This window comes from Cuculus canorus, chromosome 18 (assembly GCF_017976375.1).
Source record: "Cuculus canorus isolate bCucCan1 chromosome 18, bCucCan1.pri, whole genome shotgun sequence".
Taxonomy (NCBI): domain Eukaryota; kingdom Metazoa; phylum Chordata; class Aves; order Cuculiformes; family Cuculidae; genus Cuculus; species Cuculus canorus.
In genome coordinates, this window is record NC_071418.1 from 5,029,944 (window position 1) to 5,056,346 (window position 26,403).

The 26,403-nt window shown below is 44.5% G+C and overlaps 1 protein-coding gene across 2 annotated transcripts in view; it reads left to right on the plus strand.

Moving 5' to 3' along the window:
- The window catches only part of MAP2K6 (mitogen-activated protein kinase kinase 6), a 54,303-nt gene extending 42,418 nt beyond the window's left edge, over positions 1 to 11,885 (plus strand). For both annotated transcript variants that reach the window (XM_054083427.1, XM_054083426.1), the window contains exon 12: positions 331 to 11,885. In XM_054083427.1, coding sequence (XP_053939402.1) covers positions 331 to 408 — 78 coding nt within the window. In that variant the 3' untranslated portion in view covers positions 409 to 11,885. The remainder of the gene's footprint in view (positions 1 to 330) is intronic.
- Positions 11,886 to 26,403: the final 14,518 nt, after the last annotated feature.

The window sequence follows — 26,403 nt, forward strand, 5'->3', positions numbered from 1 at the left end:
AGGGAGGGGGGAGAGTCACCTTCCCTGGAGATGTTTAAGGAACGGGTGGATGAAGTGCTGAGGGACATAGTTTAAGGGAGTGTTAGGAATGGTTGGACTTGATGATCAAGTGGGTCCTCTCCAACCTGGTGATTCTATGATTTTTTTCTATGAAGTGGCCCCTTGGGCTTCCCAACTTGCCTCAGGTCCAAAACCTGTAAAGCTCAATATTGTGATACTAGCGACAAAATCTTTTTCACTGTCTTGAAGATTGTCTGAAAAGGGTTTAGGTTTGGTCTCCAGCGTCATGAATGATAAACTTTTCTATTTGTTCTCTCTTTTCTTTCCCAGCAACATCCTTTCTTCACTCTGCACGAATCCAAAGAGACAGACGTCGCCTCTTTTGTCAAACTCATCCTGGGAGACTGAGAACTGGACTTGTAAATGAATTGCCCTTCTGTGGACTGGTGGGTGCAGGGGAGGGGCACGTGGCAGGACTTGTCATGAGAGCACCAACAGAAAGTCGCCGTGTTTTGTTTTGTTTTGTTTTGTTTTTATTCTGAGAAACCCCCGCCTCGCCGAAGTTTTTAAAAGGGTTCTTTGGTATCCATAGTGACATAGAACGAGTTGGTTAGTGAAATGAATTTTAATAAGGTTGGTAACCTTAAAACAAAAACAAAACAAAAAAAAAATTGAAAAGAGTGATTTACATATTTAATGACAGTCGAAGTCCCTCTTCCTAACTTTCTCCTCATCCCCCTTCCTTTCCCCCAAACCAGAATTTGCTTTGTCATGGTAATAGGTGCTATGGTAGTCATGAAGTTGTATGTAGATTTATATTTTGTCCCTTCCATTATTTTAATATTTATGTTAAGTGCTTGATGGAATAGATTTCTGTTTTATATGAGGGTGAATGTGTGGTGACGATGATGATGCTAAACGAGGCCGCAGCAAGCAATAGTCGTAGGGCTTTGCTGGGGAAAAGTTGTCAAAGGAAAAGAGAACGAAAAGAAGAAGTGTCTGTGTTGTGGAAAATATTTAATGTGCATCATGAAAAGAATTTATAAACAAGGATCTCAGCTCAGCTACTTGAGCTGCTTTTGCAGCGTGTGAGGCAGCATCACTGTAAGGGAGAGAGGCCCCAGCGTTGCATGAAGTCACCTCTTCTCCAGACACCGTGCTCCGAGTCCGGCTGGCTCGTCCCAGCCAGCCTGCTGCCCGCAGTGCACTGCCAGCCTCCTGCCCGGGGAAGGCCCCCATCCTACATCCCACCGACTTACTTTGCTACATCAGGCGAGTGGTGACGTCTGGAGTGGGAAGACATTGCTGGGAAAGTGTCTGGGATGAAAGAGGGAAAGAGATTGTCAGATAAGTTGCACAGAGATCAGGAGGAGTCTGCAATGGTCAGTCCTCACCTCCCCATGATCCCAGCAGCACTGCAGCATCTGGGGCTCCCTTGGGGATGAGCTACTTTGGGCCCAAAAGGGAGTTTCTTTATCCTTCTCCAGATGAGAAAGGATAGCAGTATGCATAGCACGACATCTGTGAAAAAGGGGATATCTTGGTGTGAGTTTTGGGGGTGTTCGGCACTGCATCAGCAGCAATCCTTCTTTGCTTGCCCACAGGCTTCGGGAGTGCTAGTGAGTTTCCCTGGAGCCCGTACCGGCATGCAGTTTGGGCCATGTCCAGCAATGGTTGGGATGCTTGAAGGCAGCCAGGAGCCCTGGGCTCCGGCATGCTCTGCAGGTGCCCCCCACAGAGCTGCAGCCTGGGAAACCATGCTTGGAAACCACAGCCCACCCGTACCAGGAGCTTGTTGCTGTTGGCTGGGTCCTCAGAGAAAGGCTGTGAGTCAAGGGTAGGAGCATAGGGACTGTTGGGGTGGGAGGGGAAGACAGCAGATCACGCTGCTTTTAGGTAACACAGTTACTGCCTAAAGAAAGAGGGGACTCTGCACTGTGAGGTGTTGCTGTGAGTCTGGAGCAAGGCCACTGGCTCCAGGTTGATGCTGGTTTGACTGAGCCAAACCTACATAACAGTCTCACTGGGCTCTGAGGTCCTTTGCCTTTGCCTGTGGCTCCTTCCCTCGGCCCTGTGAAGGAGAACACCTGAGCATTCAGCTGTGCTGGAACGTGCACATGTGCCTCATGCCCATTCACATGCTCCTCTTTCCCATCCATTGCTTGGCGCAGACTCTCAGAGTCAAATCCCAACTAGAAGCATGCCTAGCTCTGCAATATTTAAGTTGTGCAGAAGGTAGTTCAGCCTGGGATCCGGCCCTTCCTCTCCCAGTTTAGTGGCTTCAGTCTCTATTGGTGTAGGTTGGGCTTCTGGACTAGCCTGAGCATCTGTTTGGGAAGTGATCCCTCCGAAGGGCTGATGGGGTGGGCAGTATTTAGAGCAGGGGTTCCTCAGTGGTGGTGCCCCTTGTGCTAGGGACATGCCAAATGCTTTGAAGAGGTGTAGGTGGACACCACCAGTGCCTGGGCTGCCACCGTCACTGCCATGGCTGGCAGTGCCTGCAGAGGTGGCTGTGAAGCCCAAAATAGTGCAGCCCTGTCCTGGAGCCAGAATTGAAAGAGATAAAGGAGCATTGCTCGTGGGCATTTATCAGTCCTTGTGGCCCTCAGCTCTAGAGCAGGGTGGCTTGAGGAGGGCTCACAGGAGTTGAGATGCGGGAGTTTCCTTGCTGCACAGAGCTCACGGGTTGTGCAGACTTTGGGGAAGATTTTCCCCTTCCTTGGCTGTGTTTCACCAGCATGCCCAGCCCTTAGTAATGATAAGCTCCATATTCCACTTTGTGTCAAGGGGAACCTTTCATATTACATTTTCTTGCGGATGAAACACAAGGATGTTTTACTTCTCAGTGTAATTTTAAGAGGCCTCACATGGCTCATAATCTGCCCTCTCATATTCCATGGTGTGTGTGTGTGTTTTCTCTCTCTCACTTTCTCAGAGTTGCAAAGCTGTTTTGATTGATTGTCCTCAGCTGCAGCTGAAAGTCCAGCCAGTCAGTTTATAGACTTGGTTCCAGCATCAATTCTCGCTTTGAAAAATATGACATTTAAAACCACCCTTTGGTTTTCCTACATATGGATCTGATGCTTTTGTTAAAGATTGTTTTTGCCGCTTTTCTCCTGAAATATAAGTCTCATTTGGACACCACATCTCCTTGACCTCAGAACACCTTTATTTCAGTGCCATTGTAATTGACAGGTTGAATTTATGAGATACTGTCAAGGTTCAGTATTAATAGCAGATATTAATGTCACCAGCGTTTTCCAATAGAAAATTAATGTCAGTGTTGTCTGCAGCTAGTAACCCTCTAAAATGTTTCCTACATGCCTCGGCACTACATGCTGAGTACTTTCTTTTAGCCTTTTTTCTCTTGCAGTGCTTGGGCTGTCTAATCCCTTTGTTTTAATGACATTACAATAGGGCATGCAACAAATCACTTCACTTCCCTCCCGATTCTCCATGACTTTGTTCCTCTGAAAGTCATTTGTGTCAGCCCAGAGTAAATGTGTATTCATATGACCGATGTGAATGAAAACAGCGATCCAAGTGATGACCACTGTGGAAGGTAGTTATGGCAGGAGAGAAATGCAGAGGCTGTCTGTCTCTACATCCCTCGTGGAATGTATGGACACAAAGCTTGAGCTGCCCCAGGATTTTCCTTGAGAAGAGCCTGAGTTGGTGGCCTCAGTGCGGGGCAGAGAGCCAGGGACTCCTGCATGCTTAAAAGCTTTGAAAACATGATGGGCTACAAGATGAAAATCAGACTGTCTTCTCTTTCATTTGATTGTAACCTTTGTGAAGATGAAAAACCTTTAGTCAGTGCTCAGAACTTTCCTCAGCTGTAACGTGAGCACAGGGGTACCCAGGACAGGCATGGCTTCTGAGGCATAAAGACTTTCCCAACAACCGTGGCCCTTGAATAAGCCAAGGTGTTGAGGCTTAAAGCTATTCTTAAAAAAGCTCTTTTGTTTTCAGACTGCGCAGGGCTCTGGGCAGCGCATTACATTGCTCAGAACTGGGGTTTTTAAACTGCTAAAGTAGCAGCTCTTGTGCCATAACCCCTGAAACAAACCAAAACCACACCGGGGAGCAGAGAGGAAAGAAAAGCCGCTTGGACCTTAGCACTGAGCTGTGCCCTGGACCAGCTGCATGAATTAATTCCAGCACAGTTAGCCATTTGCAAGGCAGGGAGGGCTCCTCTGCTGGGCCATGGACAGTGGTCATCGGGCTGCATGAAAAATGCACAACCCATCCCCACAGCAGGCAGCGGAGGACCACCAGGGCATGTTGTTCATCCTGTTTTTTTTCCTTCACCATACAGCTCTTTATGTTCCTGCAACCTCCTAGAGGCTTGAGGCCTTGCCATCACTGGAGCTCTTGAAGTGGCACTGGCAAAAGAGCTACTTTCTGGGTCCCCAAGAGCCCACTGGTCCCTTAAACTTGAAAGACAAGTTGGAGGGCATTTGCTGGTTACTGTTTTTAAATGCCAGGTTTATGCTGCTGCAGTGGGTGAAATGCCCATCTTTTCTGGAGATTTTCCAGATGTATAAAACCTTACACAGATATCTATGTACTGTATTTCTGCATTTTTTCTGACTTCTGTCAGGTTTGCTGGTGAGGAAGGAGGCATTTCTGACTTGTTAAAGAGGCAGGAACACCATATCTGGAGGCAGCTGGCCTTCCTTGTGTGATGGAGGGAGCAGTTTGTGGGTCAGTTCTCAGAAAAAGCTCTAAAAAAAGATATGCAGCTGAGCTCCAAGTTGTTCAGCAGGTGCAGAGGGAGGTGGCTGCGAGCCCGCTGGGTCGGTGCTGGCTGCACCTTGTCGTGGTGGGAAGGGGCTCACCCATGTGGCCGCACAGTGCATGGTGCCAAGGGCAGAAACACCGGCGTGCACAGCTTTAGCTGGAATTTCTCCATTTTGCTGCAAGCTAAGTATGTACCTGCACATTTCCCTACTTCCCTAGACGTTTTGGAAGAGGAAATCCTGCTCGGGCAATGCAGCATTGCTTTAGTGGCTGGTCTGATGTAGTTCAGACAAGGTTCCCACCAGCTCCATTAATAGACCTCTTTTTTATTAAAAAACAAAACACAAACCTCTCTCTCTCACAAAAGCCAGCCAAGATGCTCTTTTTTTTCCTCTCTTCCATCTTGTTCCCCTTAGAGGAACTCTGGGAGCCTGTCTTGGTGCTTTCACTCTTTCACATGCCAAAGATTGATACATCCCTCTTAGCTACACTCCTGCCAAAACCAGATCTTATAGTCTTGCCTCAAAAATCATCCACTTCCCTGCTCCTTGGGGTTCCTTTTGTTGCTGTTGCTTTTTCATTGAATTTCCTCTTGTTTATTGACATGTCTATTGTTGAGCTTCCTGGACACATGCAGCTCTCTTTTTCAGATACAGAGAAAGACAAATAATTGCCTTCACTGGTCTGCCCCTGCTGTTGGGGAAATACTGCTGGTGATGTGATTCCTACAGATGGGGATGGGTCTCAGTTAGAGCTAGGGTCATGGAGGATGTAAACTGGCATTGCTCCACTGGTTTGGCTGGAATAAAGCCAGTTTTGTCCAGCTGAGAATCTGTCCTTAGTGTCTAAACAGTTATTACACACTAATAAAGATTAATGATTGTAAATCCCCATGGATTATACATAAAATGGCAAGTTTTACTCATTAATCTTTATTGCCATATTATAGCTGTTTATGTTAGAGAAGTCTCCTCTCTCTGTTCTGAACATGCACTTAAGAGGTGGGGGTTGAGCATGGGGGAGATGAAGGATGGACAAAAGAGACCAGATGTCCACATGTTTTACAGTCTGTGTCCTCCCCCTAAGTTGGTTGTTTCCTTGAAAGCCGTTAACCAGCAGCAAAGGATGTATCACAGAGCTTTGTCTGCTTTGCTGGCCTCTGGCTGAGCTATAAAATCCAGATTGTTTCTGGTGAGAAAGGATCAGATCTCCTAATTAATATTTCAGCTCAGCCTTTACTGGAGCAGATGGATAATATGAAATTTGATGTGTGCTCTGGCTCAGCAGCACAGTGAGATTCACTCTCTTGGACTGTGGCTGGAAGAGATGCTTTCTGTGCAATAGGCAGCTGTGTGGCAGGTTGAAAGGATGCTGCTCCTTCACATAACCCCACACCATAAAAGCAGCTGATTTTGTTAATAAAGAGGGCCAGAAAAAGCTCAGTTGAATCTCAGCTTTCATGTGGTTGCAGCTGTGTATAGACACAGCTAGGAGCTTGTGGTGCTGGTGGTCTGGACATGAAGGTTCGTGTGCTGTATAAATGAAGAGGACTCTATTAGTGTGGTAAACTACAAGGGTGGTTTTAATGACATAGGAACAAAATTAGTCCTCTGATAGGCAGCTGGTGTCAATCCACTCGGCCAAGGAAGGTCTGGAGTCGATGGGGAAGGTTGGAGTGAAAAGAAAGGGTGAAGAGACAGCCACAGACTCCATCAACTACATAGCCCGGTGAGAGCAGCCTGTCTCCCCTTTCGCTTGCCATGTACTCCTTCAGACTGAGATTTGTAGGTGAGGCGTTTGCTCACAAGTCCCGCACTGCCGCTGCATCACTGCTTCCAGCAAAAGAAATAAAATCTAAAATCCAAAAGAAACCCACAGGGAAACACTACAAGTGAGGTGATGCTTGTTGTCAACTGCATGGTCTTGTGTGTTGCTGCTTCTCCTCCTGAGCTCGTCAGTGAGATACAGATGTTGGACTTAAGGGGAAAGCATGGGAAAGCCTTCCGTAGCTGAGAAGGGACATTTTAAGGTGGTCTCCAACTAGCCTAATGGTGAAAATATCTAATATACAGGCCAAAGGAATAAATGAATTCTTCAGGGTCCTGTGCAGCCGCCAGTGTGCTTCTGCTGGGAGTGATTTTGGCTGCATGACATTCATTACACGACCTCCTTTAGTGCACTCCTGGGTTGCTAGAAAGCTCATTGCCTCCATCGACACTTTACGTCTCAGTCACCTTTACGTTTTGCATTTTACTGTCTGGGAATTTACCAGAAGCCTTTCTTCTAGGTGGTTGGTCAGAGTGAAGGCAAGGGAAAGGGGCCTCCTGCCAGCTCTCCATGGAGCGTTTTGGGAGAAGAAGGAGCTGCCTGTTATCCAGTGCCTGCTTAACGGGAAGCCACAGCCAGAGGCTTGCTACCCTGCAGGTATCCTGCCAAAGCAACAACTTCTCCGTTTGTGCTTCACTGCCATTGCATTAAGCATCCCTTCCTGGAAGTGGAGCAGCTCTGGAGTTGCAGCAGCCTCGCTCCAAGGCGTCTCGCCTTTGCCGGCAGCCAGGCTGCAGGACAGGCCGCATTTCCTTCCTCGAAAGGCTCTTGGGTTTCTCTAAATGATGGGGCAAAAGTCCAGCGGCTGCGAGGTACCGCGAGGATAAGCTGGGAAAAGCTTGGAAGCGTCTTTAATACTCTGGAAATAGAGATGGAAATCTCAAAAGATCAGACGTCGTTCGGCGATTTCCAAAGTTGTGTGGTTTCAGACAGACCTGAAAACCCTTCCTAGAAGTTTATTTCAGGGTATTTTGATATGTTACTTTCGCTTTTGAGCCCAGCTAAATCCAGGAAGCTCAAAATAGTGTAATTTTAAAATAAAGAGTAAACACACCCCAAAGTATTACTGAACCGATCAGGAAAGTTTCTGTTTGGTTTCTCTTACGGGAAGAATTGAGGCCAGCTAAGGATTTATCCTAAGTCTGTCTGGTTTTGCCCAGGATTATTATTCTTTTTGAGAAAACGAGAGATCAGACCATAGTCTTTCCAAAACACCGTGACCCGTCACACAAGGTTACAACCCAAAATGTGTCAGAAGGTGGATGGAGATAAGTGCTACGGTAAGAAGCGGCAAGTGTCTGATGGCTGGAACGAGCAGACCAGCAGCAAGCATGCCCGTGGCCTCCCAAAACATAGGCAGGATACATTTTTCCCAGAGGCTGTGTGATGGAAGTATCAGGGTCTGCCAGGTCTCTTTTTTTTTTCCTTTTTCTCTCTAGTAAAGAACATTCAGGCATCGTGGAGTGTCCAGGAACAATATCTGAAAGTCTTTGGTATTTCTCATCCCAGTTTTATGATTTTTTTTTTTTAGGACGGATATTGTGAAAAGTCAGGACGGACCAGGTGTCCTTGATTTACGCAGCCAGAGTGAAGAGATGTAGTTTAAGTACCTCGTAAGAGCCCAAAAGGTGTATTTAAAGATAAATTACAGTCTCCGTCATAGCTGTTAAGTCAGGATCAAATTTTCACATACACAGGTGCAGCTGCGGAGTTCTCCATCCACATTTAGCCCAGATGTAGTCATGAGTCTTGCGTAAATACCTGATAACATGGACCATTTGGTGGGCATCTGGCAGGTTGGGGCTCTACAGAGCACAGCATTGCCAAAACCAGGATGTGGCTTCAAGCATTTCTTATATAATTGAGATATGAAGTGAATTTCCAGAGCTCTGCCCCTCTTGTCTCCTTCATAATTGTGAATCGAGTGGCTTGTGCTTGGTGACGGCTGTCGCTGTGCCACTGGGGCTGCTGGAAGTAGTCACAACATACCAAATTGTTGGAAGTTTGCATTTATTTTTTAATAGCAATACATTGAGGGGAAGCTGCTAAATGTTATTTCCTGCAAACTGGAAATGTGTTGGAGTAAAACTTGTCATTTCTCATAAAAAAAAAAAAAAAAAGTGCGTAAAATTGACCGAAACCTTCAATTTAAGGAATTACATTTTTTTTTTCTGGCAAACATCCATGTTTAACAACAAAACATATGAGATTTCTAGAATTTTTGTCTTATGGTGTGAAATCTGCTCTTTCTTAAGATGGTGGGAGATTTGTAACAAGGATATTTCTACTGAATTTCAGCTAAAAAAATTTAAAAAAGAATAGAGCACCATGGAAAAGCAACCACTTCCCAGTGGTCTGCTGGTATTGAAGAGGGCACAGGCAAAGCATCTGTGCCTTGAACATGTTAGAAAAGAGAAGGCTTTCCAACCTGCTGTAATGAAGGTCCTTATTTTACTTTAGGATTTTTTTTTTTTACGGTAACAACATATTTTTTTTTATAACTGTGAAAGTCTCTGCTTTTCTTTACATGTGGAAGGCTGATTATACTTTCTCCTGTTCTTCTTATTTATCCATTTCTGGTACTGTCCAAGATATGTTGAAGGTATCTCCTCGAGCCATATGGAATCCCTGTAGTATTTCCTAACAGCTGGGATGGCAAATGGCAGTAGATGGCTAATTATTATTTTAAATTATATTTATAGCAATTTAGATTTTCTTTTAATGACCTGATTTGCTCTAGAATTAGGGATGGGGATAAGGAATTTTATTAAAAAATTGCATTTTAAATTTTTTTTTTATCACTTTGGAGGTTTTTGAATAAACCTACTCTTGTTTTTAATAGGAAAAGCACTGGTTAGGTTTTAATTGTTCCTTGAAGAAGGGATTGACTAGCATCAGGGTTAAGTTTAATGGGTAAAATTGCTCTGTGTCACGACTTAATTAACTAAAAGTGCACCCGAATGATCAGTAAACAATTATTTTCTGCCTGAATAAAATCTGGTTTGTGATGAACTTGGTTTCTCCAAGTCTTGTGCCAGGCTTTTCTGTATCAAATTTACATGGAGTTTTCCTTTAGCCCTTGAGCCAGTGAGAGTCAGGGTTGCCAGGACTGCTTTGAATCAGAGCTGGGGGCCACCCAGGCCCCTTCTGGCCAAGTAGCTCTGGGTATGGAGGACGTGAGTCCTACAGAAATGATAGAGCAACAAATGAATGGCAGCATCTTGCTCTGTAAGAGATGTTGAAGTGAAATCCCACAAGCTCTGTTAGACAAGCAGGATTAGGGGTTCAAAACCAACTTCTTTTCATTCCCCTTCTCCTCTTTGCAAAGGTGCCTTGCTACTCTACTCCTTCAAAAGCCTCCCCACCCTTTCTGATAAAGAATGCTGTGATGCATCTGTTTTCAAACAGCTTGCATTGGTTTTCTGGTTTGTTTTTCCTTCCCCCTATGTATAAGAAATGTTGGGTAGCAGAATGTGGAATTCATTAGGAGTTCATAAAGCAGGGACCTCAGAAGGATGTGGGTATAAATGCTTTTCAGCCATCTGAGGTGAACTTTCAAAGGAGCTTTGGTCCTCTTGCTTTCTGCTTTTCAAATACCATTTATGAGAAAGTGGAGCTGTCAAAGCCATGCATGAACTTTGCCTTCTTGCAAATAACTTGTCTCAAAGTAAATTGTCAAAATGCACAGGAAACTTGTCTCAAAGTAAATCCAGTAGCTCTACAAAGCTGGAAATGTATGTGCATTAGAGAGTGTGTGTGTGTGCATGTGTCGTGCGTGGATGGGTGGAGTGAGTAAGTCTACCATTTTGGAGATTTTAAAAACACAATGCAAGTGTTCTCAAAAAAGGCAGTGTAAAATATTTATTTTTTGGCAAAAGTACATCAGACCACATCTCCCATCCTTCTTTTTATTGCTTCATGTTTGTTTTTGTTGTCTAAGTCTCTGCTGGCCTGTTTCCTCTGCAGTGTTCATTGCTACTTAGCAGCCCGTAACCTCACACAACCCCTCTCACGGCGAGGGCGTGCTTGGCACAGGGCAGCTCACGGGAGCACAGGCTCATCAGCAAAAGCACTGGTGTTCACATCAACTGGGGGAACGGAAGAGGTAATATTGGATGAAAAGGCAGGATGATGCAATATGAGTGATTTTCAGTTTTTAGTCTTGTTGAGGAAACTGTCCTCAAGGAAATCAAAACTGCCCACGTCCTAATGCAAGACCCCAAACCATAGCTTTGGGGGAGGGTGGGTTGGTCCAGAGATAGCAAGCTTTGAGAAAGGCTTTCTCTGCCTTGGTCAGTTCTTGTGAGTACGTACTAGTGGTATATTTAAATGAAATGAGTGCTGTCATCTTTGTGAGATGGCACCCAAGTTCTTGTCAGTTAAGACTGCTTAAGGTCCGGTCGGGCTTTGCTGAGGGTTTGTAGCAGTGCAATACTGCCCTGTACTGTGATGAACCATCGCTCCGAGCACCCTGTGTGCAACCAGGCAACGTTTCATCACTCAGATACTGCAAAGTTCACAGGGTCCTCCCTGTGCTCCAGAGTACTTCGGTGGTTGCCTGGCTGCCGACCTGTACAGCTTCATGTCTGCTCTGTCTGAAACACTTCTCTTAACCTATGTTTGTCTTCATTCATCTCAAAGCTGTTCCTCATACTATGAAGATGATAAACAGTAGGAGACTGACAGTGGGCCCGTGCGTGTAACGTTAGATAGGCTTTTATTTAATGTTGTTGTTGTTTTAATGAGATGCTTTTAGGATCTGTATTGTCCTAGATTAAGGATATAGGTGGAACAATTGAATTGGTGTTCTTTAGCCCCAACTGCTCCAGATCCTTTCCCTCCACCTTCTTCATTAAAAAAAAAAAAAATTAGATTGGGAGAATATATTTAACTTGGAAAAAAAAAACCCCAAACCTTGCTGGTGGAAGAATTTAATCTTTATTACGTTTTGATTTTATTTCTCAGGATATCCAAAGGTTTATCACTGCTGCTGAGAGAAAGGGACAGTACACCTTTTTGAAACTTCAACCACTGTAACCGTTTTCCAGATGTGTGTGTGTGTGTGTGCGCGCGTGTGCGTGCGTGTTCAACTCAGCACTGTGTGTATGTGTGTGTGTGTTCTGCTGAATATTGTGTGCATCTATGAAACGCTTCAAACAACTGCCTGGAATTCAAAACCAACCACCTCTTTCCAGTCATATGTTTGCCGTGACTTTTCATAACCACACTTGAACTAGTGGTCTTGGATTAAATATTCAAAGAGCAGGGCATCTTTATAGCAATGGTATGTCAGTCAAATTAAGACAAATGTACACAAAAATAAATAAATGAAATTTAAAAGTAACTTGCTGTCAGTCTACCTGTGTTTACCCAGGAGAAGTGCTACCAGTTGTTGGGGGCACACTTTGTACTGCATTTGCTATTCTATATGAAAGGGTTTTAAGGATCGTCTTACTCCTAACAGCTTATCATACCTTACTGAAAACTCAGAAATCTCAAGCTGCTCAACAGAAATAATTGTCAATCTTTCTGCCGTTGGTTTTTCTGTGCTTCAGCTAGCGTGGCTGGCGAGAGCAGACACATCCGCATCCCGTCCAGCCCACATCAAAGGCGCGAGCCCTGGCTCCCACCGCAGCTCTGGCAGGGCGCTGGTGCGATGAGAGGGGCCAGCTTCCTGCCTCACCCCCCCCCAAAAAAAAAGCAGCTTTCCAGCAGGGATGGGAGAATTCAAGGGGCTGCAAATGGACACATCCTCCATGCCTAGCATTGCCTGAAGATGTGGAGCTTGGGCTGACACCGACACGTGCTGCTGGGATTGGAAGCCCGGCGGCTCAGTCAGCGGCTTGCACTGATGTCGCTGAAGTGAGCGGTTTGTTTTGTGCATCCATCGGCAGCTGCACTCACAGGCTGGAAAACAGACATGGGGCTTTGCCTCTGTCTTTGACCAGGTCCTGGACTCAACTCTTGGTTCCACTGCCAACCCCATCACTCTTATGTGCAATTAAGCCTTGCATTTCTTTAAAGGTTAACTATTGGGCTGTGCATTTGTCATGATGCGAAGCCAATTTTTACCCTGAATTTATTAGGCTAAGTCAAATAGCATTTTGCTTGAGTAAAGCATGCTGGTCTAAGGTCATACTGGAACATGAATCGCTATTTCCCTCTTTCTCATGTAAATAAAAAAAATATAATCTTCCAATTATATTAGAATTATATATATTAGAATTGCTGAATTAGAATTGCAGTCCCAGTTAGGGCAAAAGCACTGTTTGCAGAGCTGGTGTGCTAAGGAATGAACTAAACAAAAATGGCACAGTTAATATAATAACCTTTAAGGGCACAGGGAAGGAATCAATGTTTATTGCATAGAAGAAAGCGCAGCGGCCTGGGGTGAACGCTTTCAGATTGTGTAGGGAATGTTACTTGGTGTCAATGATGGGAATGCTGGTAGTACGGAGATTGCCGTAAAAATGTCTGAAGAGTTGCAAAAGGCACATAACCATTTCTGGGAACCCTAAGCAAAACAGCTGCCTAAGTTTTATCTGCACTGTGGGATGTGTATGCGTATGTGTGTTCTGTTGAAAAGGAAGAAATTAAGAGCCATAGTTTTATTTTATCAAATCAAATTACCCTTGTATGTTTGGAATATTTATGCATCAGTACTTTTTTTCTTTATTAGAGCTTATCTCACTGTAATCAATTCCAAATACAAACCTATTTTTAACGCTGAAATGCAGCAGTAATTTATAAGATGTAGACGGAACGCACACGAGATGCCAAAAGCAATTTTATGGAGCCTCTTTTGTTGTCATCTACAATGCATCAGTTCTTGCCTTCAGCCTCTCATCAATTTTAAAAGTCCCAAGATAAAAAAAAAAAATAAATAAAAAGGAGTAAGTGTACTGAAGCAGCTGCCAACCTGAAATAGTCTAGAGATACATGTGCACCTTTGGGACAGAGTTTGATGGAACACGGCACAATAATATAAGCCGTGCTGAGCTTTGTAATACAATTATTTTAGCTGGTGAAATGGCAGATCTTGTTCCCTCTGTCTCCCTCGTATTTATGCAGAAAAAGAAATTGCAAAATAATGTCTTGCATTATCACAACTAACGTCACATTGAGATGAAGAATAGAAGAAGAATGAAAGCTAAGATTCTCACAGCCAAACAGGAACTCCAGCCCTGTACAAGACAATATTTAAACGTCTTCAGGCTAAAGCATATTTTTTATGTTGTCCTACTTCAGGTTACTTTCCCAAAACTTAAGTCACTCATGCTGGAAGTTACTTGTAGGGTCGACACTGTGTTGATTGTCAGAAGTTGCAGGCACCCATCTTAATCCACTCTGATCAGCAACAAAGGAAAAACCCTGTCTATGAGAAATGCAAATTAAGCTGCAATGAGGTCCCAAATACCTTCTAGCAGCAGCAGCCTCATGGAATTGAGTTAAAAAAAGAAGAGCAGCCATTTCTGAGAAACTGAAGCATTTGTGAGGCAGAGACACCCACCTTTTGCTTTTACGCCCATACAAGACAAAGTATTTGATCTTGGGGTTTCCGTAGTAATAATGGTGATAAAGTTGCTACTAGAGCCTTTCTGAAATCCTCTAGGCTAGGAGAGGTGGCTGCTGAAATGCCTTTGCCTGGTGGTTTTGCGCTTGCGAATGCGCGGTCAATTTTGTGGATTATTTTCACACGGCATGAGCAATCTTCTGGCATAGTAAGTAGCACGCGGAGAGCAATATCCCTGCCCTTGTGGAAAGTACCTTGGGCACCGACCATGTCCTCATTTTCTATATATATATGGTGCTTCCTGAAAATGGAAAGAGATGATAAAGGAAAATGAAATGCTGAGGCATAAACAGTGTGCAGTCGTCAGAGATTATAAAGTTGGAGAGTTGCGTTTTACAACTATTCTCGCTAAAGATAGCCTTGAATATCTCGAATCCAACTTTGATTTGTGACTTCTGCCGTGACACACTTTGGCCTGACAAATGGCATTTTCCTACTGCTTCTCCTTGGTGACAGCTGTCCAGGACGATGGACTTGAAGAAACTGCAGGACTGTTTTTCAGAGCGCTGTACTTGTTTAAATACAGTTCTTCCTCTGCAGGTTGGCTCTATTGCTGCTCGATTCCCTTGTGACTGTGAGAAGACACATGAAGTCTAGCAATCGGGTTTTATAAAACGGAGCATGGAAATAATTTGAGGTGACATAGGTGACTCTTCCTTGGCATGAGCTGCTCTGCCATCTTCTCTGTATTGTGAAAAACATGATCCTAAGTTAGCTGAAGAACAGCAGCACAGTGCTCCCGTCCTCGATCTTTTTTCTCCTTTTGTTTGGGATCCCTTCTGGGTATGCAGCAATATTTGCTACCAAAATGCAAATACGCCAAATGAAGCACTCTGAAATCCTTATTTTAGTTTTCATACCAGCCAGATGCTGGTAAGCGTGTGCTCCTTCTGGCAAGGCCCTGGTGCCCCTTGGGAGCACCTGCAATAACAACATCCATGTGTATGTTCATGTTTAAGGTTTTTCAATCTGTTTCTTTGATCTTGCCATTTCCATTCTGCTCTCTCAAATTACCCTGATGTTTCCTGCTACAGTACCATATATTCCCACTCCAACACACTTTTGGTTACCATTCTGTCTCTCCGGTGATAGAATCTCATGGTGTGACGTTGCAAATTTTCTTAAGAATATGTTGTATCTAGAGGTGATGTGGTTTACTGATGTTAAAGATACAGATGTTTAATTCCATTTCGTTTGTCTGCCAAATCCTACAAAGTTATGAGAGGAAGAGCCAAACTGGAAGTGTTTTCAGTCTTAAAAAAGCATCCCATTTTAATACCCAGTGACTGGTTTTAACACATTCGTTTTAATAAGTCTCTTTCAATATGCTTTTATTGACTATAGGTATTAAAAGTAAATGGAAGAACATTACAGAACGTTAACAAATTAATGGCAAACATTACTAAGTCACTTTTCTTGTTTGCCTACAACTTTCACATTAGAGTGCTTTCGGGAAATAATCATAATAATTAAAAATCCCTCTTGAAGGAATCATTACTAAAGCATTTTGCATGCAGATTACTTCAGGCTTCAGCATTCCGACTCTCGGCTAGGTTAGGAGATGAAGGCCAAGTTTTGTTGATTGAGATCAGATGGCTGGTGGCGAGAAGGAATCTAGATGACTTAACTGGAGGGATTAAACTCAAGTCTTTTGGCTTCCTTTTGGCTGTTTTATAAACTTCACTGCTGGGCCAGCTAGTTGGGCTGCGTTCCCCTCGTCGCGTATGTGTGATGTTAGCAAGGCGGTTTGTAGTATCAGGCGGTCCACCAGTATTAGCAGTCCAGACGTTCTGGGTGAGAAAGGAAAAGACAGTGTAACTGAAAGCTAAAATTAGTCCCTAAAGCGCCCGTCCGTGCACCTCCAGCTCTGTGGCTGACCTACGGTCCAGCTGCTTCTGGCTGGAGGAAAACGGGTGAGCGCTCTCTAGCCCAGCTAGCAACCAAGGTTTTTTGATGGCGTGCAGATGCCATTGGTCAGAGCCAGCATTCCTAAGAGCTCCAGCCCCGTTTTCCTGCCCTGCCCAGGAAGAGGCAGGTGTCTGTGGCACCCAAAGCACAACTGGCATCTCCCGGCAGTGTCACAGCTGACACTTTGCTGCAGGGTGGTGTACCACAGGACACCAGCAGAGCAGGGTTTTGTTATCAGCAACCCACATTGAAGCCTAACGCATTAGATGCTCCCCTGTGGGAGGAGATGGAACTCACTTTCTTCTTTCTTTCGGAGCCCTAACCTTTAATTTTACAACACTGATTGAAACCAAGAGTGGAAATAAAAAGTCAGAGCTACTCTCTGTTTTCCTTCCCCTCCCTTCCATTATCTTTTTTCTTTTCTATCCATCCTCATTTCACATGCCTCTCAGATTGCATCCCCCTGGTTTTCCAGTTATTTATTGACCCAGACCTAATTCCTTATTTCCAGAAATATGTCATGAATCCTGCCTTTGAGTCATTTGCTTTTTGCTTTCCAGGCTCACCTCTTTGAGTACGTTTTCCTGTAAGAGATAAAGATATAGGGCTTGTGGAATAATCACAGCAGGATGCCTGGGTTTCATTCATAGATCTGTTGCCACTGGCTCATTATGGAAAATTAGGAGAGTTATTTTACCTTTCAGTGCCTCACCTCAGTGTCACCATCTGTAAAACGAGGCGAGTAATTGTTATCTCTTCCTTGCAGGAGAACTGGGAAGCTTCGCTAATGACCATCTGCTAAATGTTCTCAGAGCCTCACATGAACATTTCTACTGAAGTGCAAATTATTATTAGAAACTAAGGATTGTTACTGGATTGATATCAAATCATTGTCGACAGCTTCTCTGCAGGGAAAACTTAGGCTCAGCCAACAAGAACAAGCTGCATGTTTTGAAGTTGTGCAGTTGATTATATTGGCTTTCATCTTCTCGTAAGAGGATCCTTTGCCATCTGAACTCTCTGATCTCTGAGAACACAATTCATCCAATCAATCTGGAGGAAAATAAACCTCCTCAGACAAAAAAAATCAAGTATCCACCTTAGATCATATGAAGATGGAAGATGGCAATTAATTCCCAGCTCCCATGCCTTAACTCTTATAAACCCAGTCTTTTTCTGGCCCACCAGACGATGCTTAAGAGGAGGATATAACTCATCCATTACAGTCTCAGTGTTGCTAGGAGCCTCGTGGGCCCGCCTGGGCTAAATTGTAATTGAAAACATGCAAATATTTTACAATGGTATTGGTGCCACTGAAAGGTTCTATGGACCGTTGAAGGGATATGTGTTGATCTTCTGGTAGCATGCGGAGATTTGAAGTGGTCAGAGAGATTTCAGCTGTAGTTTCTTCCTGGCATGAGCTACCTTGGGGTGAAGGACTTCCCTGTACTGCTTCTGAAGCTGACCTGGTACTTTGTCTCCCTAGGTCAGCCTCAAGCTGTCCACCCAGTGCTGACAGCCGATGGATTTAGTTCAAACTGAATTTGGAGCCCATGTTTAGCACCATATTGATAGACAGAAATCGCCACGGGGTAATCATTGGTGTGTGTCCCGTGTGCCCAAGAATCGAATGAGCTCCACTGATGCCTTTACAGGGAATCACTGTCTTAAACGAGCATGGCCGTCCTTTTAGTGTATGGGCTCATCTGCTGGGTTTTCCCCAAGGTAGAAATAGAGAGGGAGAATCGCTGGAGGCTACAACTCGTTACTGGGTGTTCAATAGCAACACTGTCAATACAGACAAACAATCAGAAATGGGGCTGGAAATGGCAATAATTATAACACAAGGACCAAGCTGTGAGGACCAGAGAGCTCAGATCTCCCACAACGCTAAAACTGATAATACATAACCAGCATGGCTTTGCAACAGCCCCGAGACTTCCCTCTCTGATACCATTATGTACCATTATGGTCGCTGTCTTAGTTTACTGGATTTAAGTTAAATAAATGCGTTTTAGTGATGTTGTTACTATCCAACATCATCAGTGGCGCTGTACTCATGAAACCCTTTCTGAAGCAATGCTGTGAGAATTTACAGGGAAGAAAATGGGTGAGCCTGATATTTGGGAGCTGCAAGGGGAATATAAATATCCCTGGAGCAATCATCTGCAGCGTGCTGGGGACTCCGGAGGGAAGATTTGGTTCTCTCATGTAGTGCAGAGCATGTTCAAAATGGAAAAAAATAGCCTAGTAATTTTTTAATTAAAAAAGAATAATAACATCTTGTGTTAAAAGTTTAAAAAGCAATCCGCTACATTTAAAAATCTACCTGTAAAAGAATACGTGCCTTTTGGCTGTTTCTTATAATATGTAGCTTTGGTCGCATGGCTCTCATTAAGACACCAGAAAATGTCATAAACTAGCATTTATAAGCTCAACATAGGAAATTTCTGTATTTTTATTTTGAATTTATAATCCTGGCCCAAGATTTGCTGAAAGATATGAAACTTTATTTGAGGTTTTGGAAATGGAATAATTTCTGAGCAAAACAGTCGTCTTTTGGTAAGAACTCCCATCTGTTCAAGTTTTGACGTTTTCTTCGGGCAAATATGATTTTTTTTTTTTTTGCCTAAAAATATGAAAATACTAAAAAAAAAAAGATATTCTGGCTAAGGGTGCTGTCACTAATACTTAAAAAATGCAATGTTATGAAATATTAAGAGTTTAAGATAAAACTACTTGAAACGCATGGCAGCAACACCGCTCCCTCTCAGTGCATCTCTCTGCCCTGGCTCCCCGGGTGCATTTAGCACCGGAGGTGAGGAATTTTTGCTCTGAAAATGGATAACAACGTTAAAAGTAGGGAAGATATTAACCACATTTTTTTAACAGTGAGGTTTGAATATAATAATTCATACTGCCCAAGCCTGGCATCAGGTGGAGACTTCCCTGTTTCCTCCGAGCTCTGGACACAAGTTAGGCTCTGAAGTTTGAAATGAAGTGGACTAATTAACTTTAATCATCATAAAGGCTGATGCCTATCATTCCTGGATAATCTAGGGATTTGGAAGCGTACAGACAGTTCGATACCAGCCTGCAAGTCTAGTTTCAGCAGCTCAGTCCGAAGTGCAGCTCTTTTTCAAGCGAGCTGCAGGTGGCAATACATTTATGTTCGTGTGTCGGAGCATGAGAGTGTTCCCTGAAATGAGCTGCGATCAGAGTGGAGGATGTTGCTTTCAAAGAAGAAATACATCAGGAGGGAAATACGATAAGCATAATTGCAGGGTATGGGTTAGAAAGAGATCAAACAGGTTTTCTTTCAGTGGCAATGGCTCATTTCTAAAGGCAGCTGATTGTTCTGCTTCACCCCCTCAGCTCATGCCCGGCGTGTGGCCTTTGTGCGGTGTGACATGGGTTATGACAGGAGGCAGATGAAGTTGTCTGAAAGTGGAGCGGTGTCCCCTGAGATGGGCAAAGCTCTGAGGGACATCGGGGAAGCTCTTAGAAGTAAAAAGGATAAAGTGAAACATCTTTAATTCTCCTTCCCTGGGCTCCTTGTCATGTTGTTCTCCCAGAAGCAAGAATACAGCCCCACAGCTCCTCCTCCTTCCTTAAAGAAGATTAACCGGAGTAAAACTCAGATTTGTTAAATTATGATTTATAGCATCCCTAAGTGCATTATAGTGCCCTAGAAATGTCCTTACCGTGTCCATCTAGCAATCTTACTTCTCTAGGTGTTTTTATCCATAACAAAAAGCTTCTAGAAGGTTTTCTTTTGGTGCTGGAGTTTTGCTAATCAGCTCTGTTAAAGGGTATTTAACCTCAGGAGATGGAGGGTCACTGGCAGAACAGTCTGGGAACGTGGGAAGGGAGGAACATTGTCCCTCTCCACATGGAGAAATACTTCTGAAATGAGGTGGCTTTGCCAGGAGGGCAGGGGAAGCTGCAGGACGAGCTCTGCTATTGCACAGAAGCTGGGGTTGTAGCAGGGAGCTCACTCGTGTGAGCTGTGTGGGGTGTATCTCAAGATGCAAAACAACAGGTTGTGTAAACCTTAGGCTCCATCGGTTCTTCAGTATCAATCCTGCTGCTGGAGAACTGAGTGGTGCTTTCTGCCTCTGTGTAATGGCTCTGAATCTTTAATCTCTATTAAGTGCCTCCTCTGGAGAGTGGCCCTTATTTGCTATGCTGCGGGAATAGGACTATTATTAAATGGTCACAAAGAGTAATAGCCTTAAAATAATATTGCAGAGTACTCACTGTGCTTACTCAGTTACTCTAATAACAGGTTGATCAGCCCTGAACGATGCCACTATTAATTCACCGGATGGAGCACATTCAAGAGCCAGCCCTAAAAAGCACTTTCTGACAGTGTTTTTCTGTTTTACTGAAAAAAAGCCCCAGCCTTTTGATCAAACCATCCTTGATGAAACTGCCCAATGACATGGTTTCATCTAAATCGAGTTGCTATGCCAGAGCTGTGCCTGTGGGGCACCATTGGACGTATAAATATTCATGACTGCATTCATTACATGTGTCTGACGCAGCGAGCAGCATCCTTGTGACTGCCAGTGCCTGCCCAAAGAGATGGTACAGCCACTGCCTCCCTTCGGCATCTCATCTTGCTCCTTTGTTTTAGCTCCATCACCCTGAGCCTCCCGTTCCCACCTCCTACCCCCCTCTAAAAGCCACTGGGCCAGCTCCCATATTTGTGGGTGTTTTGATGGCAGGTGATGGGGCCACGTCCAACTTAATTCTCTGCCCTCCTCCAGCTGAAGGCAGAGCTGCCCTGAGCTTCTCTGGGCTCAGAGCACAGAAGATTTAATGAGGGGCTGCATGCCCGAGTGGTGCATGGGCAGAGCACACCAACAGCCTCCAACCTGCGTTTAGGAGTTTGCAAACTGTCGATGGGATGATGACTGGGAAAATCAGTTACAGACAATCCATAATTTTCTTGCAAGGTATTTCTGTTGTTCATGGAGGGGAACAGATTGAGGGGTGAAGCCAGACCTGCTGCCCATGTGGGTGCTGCCTTTCTGCTCAGGTCTGTGTCCCAGCGAGAAGATCTGCCTGCACTAAACCCATGAGCAGGGCAAAAGGGCAAATTCAGCAATACCTTTGGCTTATCAGTGACAGAACAAATTGATACCAGACTTTTTAGAGGGTGTGGAAACATCTCTCCATAAAAAGAATCTAAATTTACCATCGTGTTAACAATTCTGTTAGACTTTTTGGCAACTCCTAATGGAAATTTCAGGAGCAGATGGAAATATTTGGAAACGTATAGAACACATGAGCCTGCAACATCCATTTTTATTTTGTCATTGGGAGTGTGGAATGGTTTCATGTTGCTTTTAAATTTTTTTTTTTCTTCCTCTCTTCTGGATACTAAGAAAAGCAAGAGGGGAAGCAGGCGATGGATATAGGCAGGAGCTGTATTTTCTGGTATTGCTCACTTCATTCCCTTGTGTGGTCCGTGGTGGGATTCAGGAAAAAATAGCAAGGTTTTTTGGTCCCTGGTTCTTTGAGAGTTCGGCATGAATGGGAGGACACCTGCTAGCCTGGCTCTATGAAGTCCAATGAGCCAATTAACCTTTCCAAATGTAAACCAAGGTGGATAACCAGTCTCTACCTCCCAGGGAGCATGTGGAGTTTAATTAATGAACGTAAAAAGGCCTGAGGGATTCTTTAACAGAAAATAATGTCAAAGTCTGCAGAATGGTTCTTACTACGCGTGATGGGCAATGCCCAATGTCACAGCCTCCCTGGGAGAGGAAAATCCATGGAGAATACTGAAATGGTGGATCAAATGTTTCCAGTCCCTGTTGCCCACAGGGCAAGAAGAACTTTTGCTTTTTAGGTCCTATAACACAACCCAGAGCATGAAATTTTGTGCAATAAAACAGGAATCAATACCAGTAATAGACACTCTTTTATACAAAAGCTGGGAAGAAAATAATAGTTCTCAGTCACCAAGTTTCTGGACCACTGCTGATCAGTAATGATCAGGAATGAATGAATATGCCAGATTTTTCCATCTCTCTGATGGCTTAGCACGGTGAGGGCCAATGCACTGGCTTCACTGCTGGTCTGCTCTGGTAGATCAGCCGTTACAGTTTTTTTATGTGGGGAACTCATTTGGAAACGGAGGCCTTTTCCAAGGTGTTTACCTTGTCCCGAATCCACCAGATCTCAGCAGCTCTTGGAATATCCATACCCAAAGCCTTTAATCAGAAAGAGACTTCTGAGGCTGGTGGTCACAGCATTTATTGTGCTTGGAAGAGGACTGCTCTTGTATTACAGCAACAGCAAACTAACCCAGCGCCAGCAGCAGTTCCGACAGTAATCACATCCATGGCTAGATGCACTTCACGATAGCGCAGGCTTTGGAAAACGAGCGCACATTTCCCTTGAAGCCCAGGGAAATGAACCTGGGTGTTGACAGAGCAACTTCTCTCACAACCACTTGAGCAGCTAATGGAGAAAAATGAGTCGCAAATCCCTCTTTGTCTCCGTACGTTGACAGCAGCATGTACAGCTTCTTCCATTTCACGGTACTGGATCAGAATCCAGGGCTGTTTACAAACTGCTGCCCTTTCTGATGGGCACTGTTGTCATCCCCTGGAAGGAAATACTCTGCAGTGACAGGGAGCAGCTTTGTGGCATCGTGCAGGTAATTCATCACCGTGCAGGTAGGCATCCAACTGCCTTCTGCCCCTCGTCTCCCCCTCTACTGTAGACAAACGATCCAGGGGCAGCACTCAGCCCTCTCCCTCTCTGCTTTCACTGCACAAACTCTTTTTCCATAGCGGGATTAATGCAAGGGAGTTGGGTTAAATTTTCTTGAGTGTTGGCCTTGATTCAGGACCACATCTGCCCAGACCTGCAGAAGTCATTCAGGTCCTAAATCCTCTTAGTCGTATTCCTTCCTAGTGATTTCAGTGCAAAGGGATGTTGGCTGGGGAGCTTTGCAGACTTGTTCCTGTGCGCAGTGATGCAGAGCTGCTGCCGTTCTTACTTTGGGAAAGCATCACTGGTTTGATCCTGACACCTTCACCTCTGCCCAGAGGCAGTGGGTGCTGAGCTGAAATATCTTCAGGTTGTAGTTTTTCCCTGGAAATGCTCCCCTTGGTACCTTGTAAAACACAAAGAAAGCATTTGGAGTGATTAACCGTGGGCTCTTCCTTCCTAATTGCAGTGTGATCCCATGTGTGACACGGAAGCTGTTATGATAATTCTTTTTTTTATTGACTAGCAGTGAATAATTATACTATAAACCCTCTGTCCCTGATAAATATGCATAACACACTTGCAACTGCTTCGAGGCTGGTTTAAATCACATGCTCACACAACTTTAACAGATGCTGTGGACTCCTATTCATCCCAAATCAGAAGAATAAGCCAACAAAACAAATCCTAAACTCTGTTTTATTCAAAGCAATCAGCAAATGTAAAAACCCAACACCTGAAATGAAAAAGCTTCTATGAGTTGTGAAGAATATGTCCACAAAACCATTTGATTACAGATACATGGAAAAAGACCCTCTATTTTGTTTGCAAACCACTTTTTGTCTCTAAAATGCTTGAAGTGAAACCACCTGAAGGTAAATATGAAACTTCCATGGAAGTGTGAAAAACTTAGACCTGCTGAGGGGATGGATATTAAACACCCTCCAGGTAATATGGTAAGATGAGCCTCCCCAAGATAGGGAAAATGTTGCTGGGTGCTGAGTGTTTGACAAAAACTGGCTAGAATTACACCAAACTGTTTCCTCATCATCAGTTAAAATTACTCTTTCCTTCGTCCTCCTTCTCTGCCTCCCAAAATACAAGAAGATGAAAAGAAGAAGGGAGGAGGACAAGAGGAGAAAATCAGGACAGCTTAAAAAATGCAGTTGTTTCTCTTTGGAGAAGCTCCAATGACTCTGCTGTCTCCCCAAGACTGCAATGCCTATTAATGGCCGTTAATCCTATCTGAGGTTATCTTGGAAGTGCTGGGAGCTGCAACCTTGCAGTGGACTGCACATCTGGCTTTTACAACATTAAACTCTGGAAACACTTGGAGGAAGAAAAGACTTGTTGCCATCATGACAAATGATGTGCCTGCAGGATAGTTCCTGGGGGTTGGAACTAGATGACCTTTAAGGTCCCTTCCAACCCTAACTATTCTATGATTCTATGATAATGGGGCCAGTTGGGATGAGCTGGTGCTGTGGTTGGTTTGGCTGTGGACAGCACGGGGCATGGGAGGGATGGATCCATATGCGACGATGCTCCTGTAGGAGATCTGGCGTGCTGCACAGCATGATGGATGGACAACCCCTTCCAGGAGCCCTTCCTGCAGCACTGCAGGAGGTCCTAGAGCACTTAAAATAAAACTAATCATGGCTTTGGATCTGATGGAGCTGCCCCTTCCCACTGAAATGAAGGTGTGTCCCAAATGAAGTGTTCCTACGAAATCTTGGAACTGCTCAGAAGATGGCATTAAAATGAATAGCTGTGTTCTCCATCCCTATGGATAGAAGGTCCCAGCTGCAGCAGGTTGTGAGCAGAAATGATTGTCCTGGCTGAAAGCAAGACCAGTTTCCCTTCTGCTGGGCAGAAGTGGTTTTTAGGAGGATTTTTCCGAGGTGCTCAGCCCTGAGCCATCAACCCTCACAGACAGGCATGTGCTGGTTGCTCATGGTTGTGGGGATGGCAGTGATCATCTCCATGAGCAGAACTCACCCTGTGACTCACCAGGACCTAAAAGCCAGATTTTCTCAGCTGTTACGCATTAGCACGTTGACTTGAAGGCAGTTCTGCCGCTTCACCCCAGTCACTGACCTGGCCCCAGCAGCCTTTTTTTTTGTTGTTGTTGTTGTTTTTTGCAAAAAATCTGTAAGCGGATAAAAATTTCCCTAAATTTCTTGGCTTGTTTGATAAATCCCCTTTATTGACTGATTTATTTGTGTTTACTTTGGTGATAGACAGCATCCGTTTCAGTTGCAGGCTGTCTGCTTGTGACCGATCCCAGGCAAGCCGGGGATTTTTCTCCTCTGTGCTCCTGTGGATGCCTGAGTGCTGCTCTCACAAACACCAACTGGTGGAAAACGAACAATTCAGCTTCGCCTTCTCTCTCGTGCACGATGGGCTTCGGAGAGGGAAGATTGTGGCTCTTGCTAATTCATGTAGAGATCTGCATGAATAACTGTGGAAAATATTTCGCATTGCCCGGCCCCAGATATAACACGATTAAATATGCCTCACAATTATGCTTAGTCTAAAATTATAGGTCTTTAAATACCTTGCATACCGCTCACAGCTGGTATATCTAAATTTAGGGGTTTCAACCGCTGTGAACAGTGTAGCGGGATCATGCACTATTGTTCAAGAGGACGCGGTGGGGACGCTCAGGTCAACCTGTGGCAGCAACAGATGCCGTTTTGCTTTTCTAAATTCCTTTGCAAGCTTTTGCACTGCTGCCGTGTGGGTGTTGCACATCTATCCGGCACAGTGCAGGGATGGGTCTAAAGCTCCAGTGTCCTCATGCTCATCCCAGGCGTGAGCAACACCTGCTTGCCTGTCCCACCACCCCCAAGCGTGGCTCTGCTCCTGCTCGGTGGCCTTGGGGAAGGAAAGAGCTCTTTCAACTTCTTATTTCCCGGTTGGGCTTTATTTTTCTTTCCACCACCTCTTGACCCTGGACGTGGAAATAAGAGCTGGAGTCCACAGAGCTGAGAAAGTTCTCAGCATCTTCTTTCCTTCCTGCAGACATCAAAAGGGGATTGTGGGCTCGATCGCATTTTACATCACAGCCAGTTTTGATCCTTTAAGTATAAGAGACATAAAGCTTTTTCCTCTTTTTCTCTGTTTGGGTGTTGATTCTTTCCTGTATTCTGAAGTTTCTCAGGAGAAAATGCAAACAGGTTTTCAAGCTGATTATCTGTCTACAGATTTTTTTATCTTGGTGATTTTTATCATTACTGTTTGACACTGTTGGATAACATACTGACAGCGTTTGGACTGGAGACCTTTCCAAAGGGCACGATCCTTTCTGCACCCTGCAGAAAGGAGAGCAGGAGCTCCAACTTGCTGGTGAGCAGACCTGGTTTAGAAAACTCGCAGCTGCACTGTTGCGGTGAGGAGATGCCTCCAGCAGTTTGCTGATGCTGGTGTCAACTTTTCAGCATGGCTAAGCAGGGAGAGAAGCAGAAACAGGCTCTCAGATTCACCCCCTCCAGGAGTATCCCTGTGACGAATTGGGGCAATCCCAGTGAAGCTGGGGCTGCAGGCCAAAATTACAATATTTCTAATTTTATTCCAAAAAAAGAAGCCATTAACTAGGATACTCTGTTCTCGAAGAGAATTAC